General features: G+C 45.7%; 1 protein-coding gene across 2 annotated transcripts; it reads left to right on the top strand.

Moving 5' to 3' along the window:
* The first annotated feature begins 863 nt into the window (after positions 1-863).
* Positions 864-6,911, top strand: LOC128516981 (nuclear receptor coactivator 7). 2 transcript variants are annotated; one of them, XM_053490702.1, is made up of 7 exons: positions 864-964; positions 1,801-1,948; positions 3,147-3,317; positions 3,530-3,682; positions 5,801-5,896; positions 6,086-6,159; positions 6,503-6,911. In XM_053490702.1, exons 1-7 carry the CDS (start codon positions 939-941, stop codon positions 6,636-6,638), a joined length of 804 nt encoding a protein of 267 aa, XP_053346677.1. In that variant the 5' UTR covers positions 864-938; the 3' UTR covers positions 6,639-6,911. The 2 variants fall into 2 exon arrangements, with proteins under 2 accessions (XP_053346677.1, XP_053346679.1); XM_053490704.1 differs by lacking the exons at positions 864-964; positions 1,801-1,948 and adding an exon at positions 2,540-2,799.
* Positions 6,912-10,626: the final 3,715 nt, after the last annotated feature.

Raw genomic sequence — 10,626 nt, 5'->3', positions numbered from 1 at the left:
GACAGAAAGACAGCCAGAGAGTGATATACAGAGAGAGATAGTCAGAGACAGAGAGACAGTCAGAGAGTGATATACAGAGAGAGACAGTCAGAGCGAGATATACAGAGAGAGACAGTCAGAGACAGAGAGACAGTCAGAGACAGAGAGACAGTCAGAAAGTGATATACAGAGAGAGACAGTCAGAGAGTGATATACAGAGAGAGACAGTCAGAGAGTGATATACAGAGAGAGACAGTCAGAGAGTGATATACAGAGAGAGACAGAGAGACAGTGTTTGAAAAGAAGAAATGTCAGAAGTCTTATCATGCGTCATGAGCAGCACCATGTTCTTTGTGTATAAATATAAACAGTTGTGTGTATTGTTTGTGTTGGTGTGACTGAGATGGTGCAGGGTTCTAGGTGGGCGGGGCTAAAGCGTAGTGAGCATCTAAAGAAGGAGCTGCAGATGAATCTCAGGTAAACAGCTAGTCTGTGGGACTGCGATATCTAAACCACCTTGTGTGTGTGTGTGTGTGTGTGTGTGTGATTGTGTACTAATCATTTAGCATGACCCAGATGTTTATTAGTGATTAGCATTAGCAGTGCTGCTCTGACAGCATTGCATACTGAGTGTATCGAGTCTGATAACAGGATGTTGGTTGGAGTGTCGAAGGCCAAACCCAGACGTCAGACAGTCTGCGCGGTCTGGTCTGCTCGATCCGCTCGATCCGCTCGTCCTGCACGTTGTCCCCCTGGCAGCGCTGCTCCTGAGTTAATCATCGGTTAATATTGAGTTAACGCTGAGTTAATGAGTGACTGTGCTGCGGTGCGAAGGTGATAAAAGAGCAGGAGGGATTTCAGCGGAGAGATTAGAAGAGCTGATAGAGAGCAGGCCGAGTTCTTCAGAGCGAGTTCTGGACAGGAACCTCCTGCACTTCGTCTCGTCTGATCTGTCCATCATGGGCGTGGCCTACAGTGTGGGAGAGTGAGTCTCGTCTGTCTCTTCTTCTGTAGATAGTGTAAGATGAATAAAGAGCAGTTTGGGTGGAGATGTGTGTTCGAGGTGTCTGGACCTTGGTGTTGAGTTGAATTAGTGCAGGCAGAGTGTCTCCACAGCTGGAGTGAGATGTTTAGAGAACATCAGCTTTCAGAAAGTCGCTTCTGCATCATGTTCACTAGAGATGTACAAATTTCCGAAGCTGACAAATTAAATGAAATCCCCGGACATCCATATGTAAGAGTTGAACGTCTCCTTCCACATTTAGCTCTCATACCTCACTCCAGTCTTCTATGAAGCCTGTACACTTGATGTTGGAGCATGTAAGTGTGTGTGTGTGTGTGTGTTTTTATACACACACACTCTACAGGAGCATTAGTGAGCTCAGACGCTGATGTTGAGGCTCCAGTTCTTCCAGTTGCAGATGTTCAGTGCGGTTGAGTTCAGTCAGGGGTCTGTGCAGGACACTATAGTTCTTCTCGACACTCCACACACACCGTGTCTTCATGGGGCTGGCTTTGTGGCTCTCATCAGGCTGGATAAGGTTTCGGTGAGTTCCTCTTAGTCCCAGCGGAGAGGAACTGGCGCTACATTAAACACAGGGGGGATCTGTACAGGTTCTGTGTGTTTGAGGAAGAAACATGAAACTTAATTGTGTAAAGCTGCTTTGCAACAGAGACAATTGTTAAAAGCACTATATAGGCTGTGTGTGTGTGTGTGTGTGTGTGTGTGTGTGTGTGTGTGTGTGCAGGTGTGCACATACTTTTCATGTCTGTATTTCATACATTGCTAAGTGTCTGAAGGATCGTGTTCTGTTCCCTCAGAGTGGATCATCTGTACACGTTCTTCGTCCAGTGGTCTCCTGACGTGTACACCGCACGCCGCAGGAAACGCAGCTTCCTTTTGGTCAATCAAAAAAAATTGTCTGTGATTGACAGCTTGCTGAGAGTCCCAGATCCTCCCCCCTGGAATGTGAGCATTCCACTTTTTATTCTCGGTTTATCTCTAAACTCTCTACACGCTCCACTCACACACTGTGGTTTAGACACTGAGATGTTATTGTGCTTGAACAGATGTTTAATCCATCAGCCTCCAGCTGTGACTGTATCATTCATATTTATTAATTATGCAATAATTTAGATTACACTTTAGAACTGGACGTTTGTAAGAAATCCCACACAGGTGTGAGGTTATAATTTTCCTACAGCTGTAATGGTTACTTCCACCTCTCTTTAGCACATACACAACACACACACACACACAAACACACACATACACAACACACACGTGTGTGCGCAGTCTGATGTCTCTCTTATGTCTTTGAAACCACAAACGTGACATGCTCGTGCCCCTGATCTTAAATGTCCATGCAGGTCATAAACACACACTGCTGTCACACAATCAAACAGAGGGTGCCAAAACTTACGCACCCACACTTGCCTGAAATACCTTTTCCGTTACTTTGTAAAGTTTCGTTTCCTTTCTGTGGGCGTGGCATGTTCCAGCCAGTTACTGTAAACCAAACAAACCCATCAGACAACTAACACACACACACACACACACACACACACCCACACATACAGAGAAAGAGAGGGAAAAATCCAACCAATGAAAGTGATTGTGGGTGGAAGGGTATAAAGCACAGAGACACCGGCAATTAATTCATTCCTGTCTTACTAAACACACACACACACACACACACACACACTGTAGAGTATTCGATTATCATGCTGCTGGATCACAGAGTGAGGATGAGAGAGAGAAGAGAGGAGAACATTAAGATCCTGTTCTTCTGCCGAGGCTGTGAGGAACCCTACGTTCAGGTGAGAGAGTGGATCTGCAGCAGCTTTACACACACACACACACACACACACACACACACACCTGTAGAGATCAGAATAATGCCATCGCTCACTCGTTGTCATATGGCAATGTGCAATCATTGTGTGTTAAGGATGAGCGTGCCAATATTAACGCACCGAATCCACCTTGCGCTTTTTAACACATTTATAAGACGTTTCAGCTGCACGTGTGCGTCCAGGTGTCTCGCTGACGATCAGGCAGGTGTAGGCCCCGTGCACTTCCTCGTCCCCCTGACCTCCCGTGCTGTGAGTGGGCGGAGCCACCGCACTGACCCGCATGCTCATGAGTTCCATCTTGTCCTGTGCAGATCATCACGGTGAGGAAGGGGAAGCGATCCCCGAGCCTGTGCAGCTCTCCGAGCGGCTCCACATCCGAGGACGAGGACGCAGAGGACACAGAGAAGACCGAGGAGACAGAGGACACGCTTCCTGTGCTGCAGCAGGACAGTCACATCCTCAGGGAGCACCACATAGGGAAGGTGAGTGTCATGTGACCACCTGTTCTAGTGCTTACCAGCAAGGGCGCAGTAAGGGGGCGGGGCATTAGGGGAATGTGGAAACAATCTGTTTATTCTCGTAACACAACCCAAAAACAAGCCAGGGCAAGAGAAGGATATAGCATACAAACGTACAACAATCTAACCTGAAAAACGTGTGTGTGTGTGTGTGTGTGTGTGTGTGTGTGTGACAGTTAGCTCCTCATCTCCCAGCGCGTGTTCAGTGCTCTCCCTGGCAGCTGGTCTACAGCACTGAGATCCACGGCACCAGCCTGAAAACTCTGTACAGGAACACGGCGGAGATCCAACAACCGGTACTGCTGCTGATCCAGGACACACACAACCAGGTACACACACACACACACACACACACACACAACCAGGTACACACACACACACACACACACACACACACACACACACACAACCAGGTACACACACACACACACACACACACACACACACACACACACACAACCAGGTACACACACACACACACACACAACCAGGTACACACACACACACACACACACACACACACAACCAGGTACACACACACACACACACACACACACACACACACACACACAACCAGGTACACACACACACACACACACACACACACACACACACAACCAGTTACACACACACACACACACACACACACACACACACACACACAACCAGGTACACACACACACACACACACAACCAGGTACACACACACACACACACACACATACACACACACACACAACCAGGTACACACACACACACACACACAACCAGGTACACACACACACACACACACACACACAACCAGGTACACACACACACACACACACACACACACACACACACACACACACACACACAACCAGGTACACACACACACACACACACACACACACACACACACACACACACACACAACCAGGTACACACACACACACACACACACACACACACACACACACAACCAGGTACACACACACACACACACACACACAACCAGGTACACACACACACACACACACAACCAGGTACACACACACACACACACACACACAACCAGGTACACACACACACACACACACACACACACAACCAGTTACACACACACACACACACACACACAAACAGGTACACACACACACACACACACACACACAACCAGGTACACACACACACACAACCAGGTACACACACACACACACACACACACAACCAGGTACACACACACACACACACACACACACACACAACCAGGCACACACACACACACACACACACACACACACACAACCAGGTACACACACACACACACACACACACACACACACACACAACCAGGTACACACACACACACACAACCAGGTACACACACACACACACACACGCACACACACACACAACCAGGTACACACACACACACACACACACACACACAACCAGGTACACACACACACACACACACACACACACACACAACCAGGTACACACACACACACAACCAGGTACACACACACACACACACACACAACCAGGTACACACACACACACACACACACACACAACCAGGTACACACACACACACACACACACACACACACACACAACCAGGTACACACACACACACACACACACACAACCAGGTACACACACACAGGTACACACACACACACACAACCAGGTACACACACACACACACACACCACCAGGTACACACACACACACACACAGGTACACACACACACACACACACAACCAGGTACACACACACACACACACAACCAGGTACACACACACACACACAGACAGGTACACACACACACACACACACACACACAGGTACACACGCACACACACACACAGGTACACACACACACACACAACCAGGTACACACACAGGTACACACACACACACACACACAGGTACACACACACGCACACACACAACCAGGTACACACACACACACACACAGGTACACACGCACACACACAACCAGGTACACACACACACACACACACAACCAGGTACACACACACACACACACACACACACACACACACACAGGTACACACGCACACACACACACAGGTACACACGCACACACACACACAGGTACACACACACACACACAACCAGGTACACACACACACACACACACAGGTACACACACACGCACACACACAACCAGGTACACACACACACACACACACACACACAGGTACACACGCACACACACAACCAGGTACACACACACACACACCACCAGGTACACACACACACACACACACACACACACACACACACCACCAGGTACACACACACACACACACACACACACCTACACACACAACCAGGTACACACACACTCAGCCTGTAGAGTTGAATTGACACTATGTGTGTGTGTGTGTGTGTGTGTGTGTGTGTGTGTGTGTGTGTGTGTGTGTGTGTGCAGGTCTTCGGGGCGTTTTCCTCCGACTCGTTCCGAGTGAGTAATTACTGCTACGGAACCGGAGAGACGTTCCTCTTCACGTTCAGCCCTGAGTTCAAGGTTTGTGGCAAATTCACCAAAATTCATTAGTTAATTAATGATCCTTCTATGTGTGTGTGTGTGTGTGTGTGTGTGTGTGTGTGTGTGTGTACAGTATCTGTAAACTGAATCTCAGCAGAATCTGTAACTAAGAAAATTAACGTGTTTGTCTGTGTGTGTGTGTGTGTATGTGTGTGTGTATGTGTGTAGATGTTCCGGTGGACTGGAGAGAACTCGTACTTTGTGAGAGGGTTCCTCGACTCACTGCAGCTGGGAGCAGGAGGGTGAGTCATGTCCTGTTCCACTCACACACACACGTCCACCTCACGTCAGAAATCTGATCCGACTCCAGTCAGATCCGATCCAGAGGAGGTGCACAAACACACCGAGTAATCAGATCACTGAGCCGTGAGCCGAGTGCAGAAAGCAGTCAGTGTTGCCTTTAATCTGATCTCGTGCTGCGCTTTAATAATCAGATTACTGCTGAGATCAGACATCAGACAATCAGTCTAATTATTTATAGTAATAACGTTAGTGTAGCAGTTCTGATGATTACAATCTAAAATATATACAGAGAGGCAGCACAACCTGATCTGTGTGTGTGTGTGTGTGTGTGTGTGTCTGCAGAGGCCCATTTGGGTTGTGGTTAGACTCAGATCTCCTTCGTGGCTCAACGTTTTCCTGTAACACGTTCCATAACACTCCGCTGTCTTCACATCACGACTTCAGTGTGCGAGCGCTTGAGGTCTGGAGCTTCCAGTGAACCCAGAGGAGAACCCAGGGGAGAACCCAGAGGACAACCCAGGGGAGAACCCAGGGGAGAACCCAGAGAAGAACTCAGAGGAGAACCCAGAGGAGAACCCAGAGGAGAAACCATAAATATCCAAAATATTAGTGTGTAGGAGAAACAATTGTAAATATTGTTAAAGTGTAAAACTGTGTGCAGTAGATTTTTTTTTACATTTTGTTAAATTATAATTTTTTACTGCAGTGTGTGTGTGTGTGTGTGTGTGTGTGTGTCTTAGTGCAGGCACTGAGTCTGTAACTACAATAAATATTTTTTCTAGTGAATTCTTTCTCTGCTTTATACTTCATCAATTTTCATATTCACACACACACACACACGCACACACACGCACACACACACATACTCTGTCCTCGACTTGACCAGTCTGTCCTGTTCCAGCGTGCAACACAAGCCATTGCTAAAGCTAAGGATGAACTCCCGCGGCACAGTTCATCAGGCTAACTGAAGAGACTAGCGGTGCACTAACTGTTCACCTCCTAAGGGCCTGATGTTCAGGGTTCTGATGCTCACCTTCAGAGAGGAGAAACAAACAAACAACGTTTCCTTCGCTGATCTTGTCTTGACTTGCTCTGTGTGACCTTTCCCCTCTGACCTTGATCACTTCATATTGACCTCAACATTTTCTTATAGTTGCTTCCTTTTTCCAGCTCGTCCACTCTCTCGTTTCCCCGGATTCCCGAGTGGGCTGGACCCCACAGGAAAGAGACATTTTTACTAATGACTATAAGTGCTGCTAATGAGTTACTACAAATCACTACATACAGGTAATAGTGCCTAACCTTCTCAGCCCATTATATTGCCATCAGTGATGGATACAGCTCCGTAGTTCTCTGGCTAATCTTTCATTTGTAAGTAGGTACAGTAACCACAGCTCTAGTTTTCTCTGATCTGGTTGTTAGACCCATCTATAAAGAATTGTAAACCATCTTTGCATTTCTGGTTGATATGTCTATAACATTCGCTAGCTACCTCAGATGTCTTATTAAAATGCTTGATCATTAATAATTTTAAATCAACATTTGGTGTTTATAAAACCCATAAGAGTCTAACAGTCCACACTACAGTTGCGCCAAAGTCCTTCACATACACACCCAGCTCTGTTGTAACGCTTGGATGATTTAATAACCAGGTTACAGTAACGAGGAAACTTTACCCTAGCCTCTGGTACTGCGCTAGCTAGTGTATTAAACAATAAATAAACAAAAGAGGTGCACCAAAACCCAAAAAAAATAAAATAATAATATTTACAAAATATATACAAAACAGCGATGGAGTGTTAGTGAGCGAAGTGATTGTCCAAAGTCTGGGTTATAGGAATGAATGAATGTGAGTGTGCTGTGGGAGAGCTGGATCGGCCTCACCAGGAGTGTTGGTAAAAATCCGAGAGCACGGTAATGGAGCAGGAGCGAAGTGGTGACGTAGACTGGGGGTAATAATCTAACCATACAGTAAAACCTTGGATTACGATTAACTCGGTTTGCAAACGTTCCACAAGACGAGCAAAGATTTCTAATAAATTTTGATTTGGAAAATGAACAAGTCTTGGTTTACGAGCACCGAGTATTATGTATCACGCATCCGCTTCTTGTTTTGACGCTGAGCGTCACGTGATCACAACTGAGCCAAATTTTTTCTGAGCCAGATTCTTGCGCTGCAGAATCATGGGTAATCGTTTCTCCTGCTGGGTCTTAGTGCGCGTCTCTCACGGGTATAATCAACATCTGTGCACGCGTGTACTGTTTACTGTGTAAACACACTGTCTAAGAGAAGGAGAGGGATCAGAAGGAAAGCTTCTGATGGAAGCTTGGTTGGAAAGGAGAGCCAGTATTGAGTCTCTGAAGCATATATATACCACCCTTATAAGAACAAGGATGGATTATGGCAGTATGGTGTATGGATCAGCAGCTACATCTGTATTGTCAGGCCTGGATATAGTGCAAGCTCAGGCTCTGAGAGTGGTATATATACGCTTCAGAGACTCAATACTGGCTCCCCACTCCTTCCCAGCAAGGCGTCTCATGACATTTATCACTTTTTTACATTTATTAATCACATATCTAACATGCTGTCTCCATGTCAGTCTGTCATTAAAATATATTCCCAGAAAATAAAAAGTCTCTCCAGATTGTTTTCATAAGGTTTTTAGATAATATTTCTTAATGTTCATTATTTTAATGTATATGACATTTTTTTTTAAATTCCCATTTACATCGAAATGTTAAACATTACAATGTAAGTACAGTATGTATGTACTTTGCAGTTTCAGGTTATGTGTTCAACATTTCTCCTGCATCATCAAAAAGTGATTTCCCCAAATTCGCTGAAATATTCCCCCAAATCTTATTTATCATAATATACAACAGAGTTGGACATAACACACTCCCCTGGGGAATCCCATTTTCCACCATATATTGGCTTAATACCTTTTTTCTTATACCTTTTTCACCAGAATAGTGCTTATTTAGGTTAAAGACTTTTTAGATGTAAACACTTTCCCATTATTTCCCATCATGTGCATTTTGATTAAAAGTCCCGCTTTACATAAAAAAAGTACTGCAGCCACTGTCTCTATTTATTTGAACTTTTTTAACTTTGTGCTCTAGACGTATCCCTGGGTTTATGGTGTTCCTCACGTTTCTAAACTCACTTTGGTAAGCAATCAAGTGAAGTCATGTCCAGTCAAGTTTCAACCACAAGCAGTTCAGTACACAGTGACACCAAACGCATTCCTCCAGGACCAAGGTGCTACATAAAGGTGCTGGTTCAGGTAAGGTTCTCCTCCAGGCCCCTTTTCAGAGACAGGTAGTTGTCCTTACACCAGTCCGTTAGCCTCTGCACTTTCTCTCAGTATGCTTATCTGTCATTCTTGCTGACGAGACCCACCACGATCGTGTCATTAGCAAACTTGATGATCAGCAGTGTGAATAGCAGGGGACTGAGCAGCTTTCGGATCAGGCCCTACAGGCTCAGCTTCTCGATCAGGTGTTGGTGGATGATAGTATTGAATGCTGAGCTGAAATCTATAAGCATTCGAATGTAGGCGTCCTTGTTGTCTTGGAGTTTTAGGGCCGGATGGAGTGTGGTGGAGATGGTGTTGGAACGGTTAGGACGATACACAAACTGCACTGGTTCCAGTGAGAGGGACAGCTGGGTCTTGATGTGTCTCATGCCGAGCCGCTGGAAGCACTTCATGATGTGGGTGTGGGTGGAACAGGACCTCTCTATTAAACCTCTCTCCTTAAGTCATTATCCTAGCCTCACACTTATTTCTTATTCTCACACTTTACAGACATGTGATTTCGAAGCGTTTAGTCTATGATTTCCTGGCACACTGCCATCTTTTCCTGGTTTTCTTATTGGAAAAATTATTGCCTCCTTTCAGTTTTCTGGTAATCTCCCCTCCCCCCCATATCCTCTTCAAATAAAAAAACAAGAGCTTACAAAGACTTTCTTTACTTGAGTGCTTTATCGTACAATAACAGATTCCATCTTTACCAGGAGAAGTCTTTCCTCTGTTCCTCAGCGCCCTTTTTAATTCTCCCATGTGAACAGGAAACCTTTCTCACCATCTGTGCTTCCCTTCTCACTCCGGGCTTTGTTCTATCTCTGCCTCTTTTCTCCTCTTCACTCACATTAACATAGCTCCTGACCAGCATTTCCACCTTTTCCTTGGTTGTTACTGTATCTTATCCCATCCAGAAGAAGAGGGTAGCTGTACTCTCCCGATCCCTCCTATCCTCTGTTTCATCCAACACTCCATTCTCTCACTGAACTCTCAGTGTCCTTACACTGATCATTGCACCACGGCACTGCTCTCTTACTGTTACTGCCTTTACTTTTAGGAATGGACTGTAATGATATGTTTTTATACCTTGTTTAATTTACTGTCCATCTTTTCTATGCTCCTGGCATAACCATTGATCTCTTTCTTCCATAAGCATTT

Source organism: Clarias gariepinus, unplaced genomic scaffold, assembly GCF_024256425.1.
Source record: "Clarias gariepinus isolate MV-2021 ecotype Netherlands unplaced genomic scaffold, CGAR_prim_01v2 scaffold_30, whole genome shotgun sequence".
Taxonomy (NCBI): domain Eukaryota; kingdom Metazoa; phylum Chordata; class Actinopteri; order Siluriformes; family Clariidae; genus Clarias; species Clarias gariepinus.
The sequence above is the reverse complement of the archived record's forward strand: the minus strand, read 5'-3'. Positions and strand labels throughout refer to the sequence as shown.

What these genes read in the sequence shown, in the direction of transcription:
- LOC128516981 (XM_053490702.1), top strand. Translation starts at nt 939, where the DNA reads ATGGGCGTGGCCTACAGTGTGGGAGA. An exon ending in CAGATCCTCCCCCCTGGAAT is followed by an intron (nt 1,949 to 3,146) that starts GTGAGCATTCCA and finishes TGTCCTGTGCAG; the next exon opens with ATCATCACGGTGAGGAAGGG. An exon ending in CGTTCAGCCCTGAGTTCAAG is followed by an intron (nt 5,897 to 6,085) that starts GTTTGTGGCAAA and finishes GTATGTGTGTAG; the next exon opens with ATGTTCCGGTGGACTGGAGA.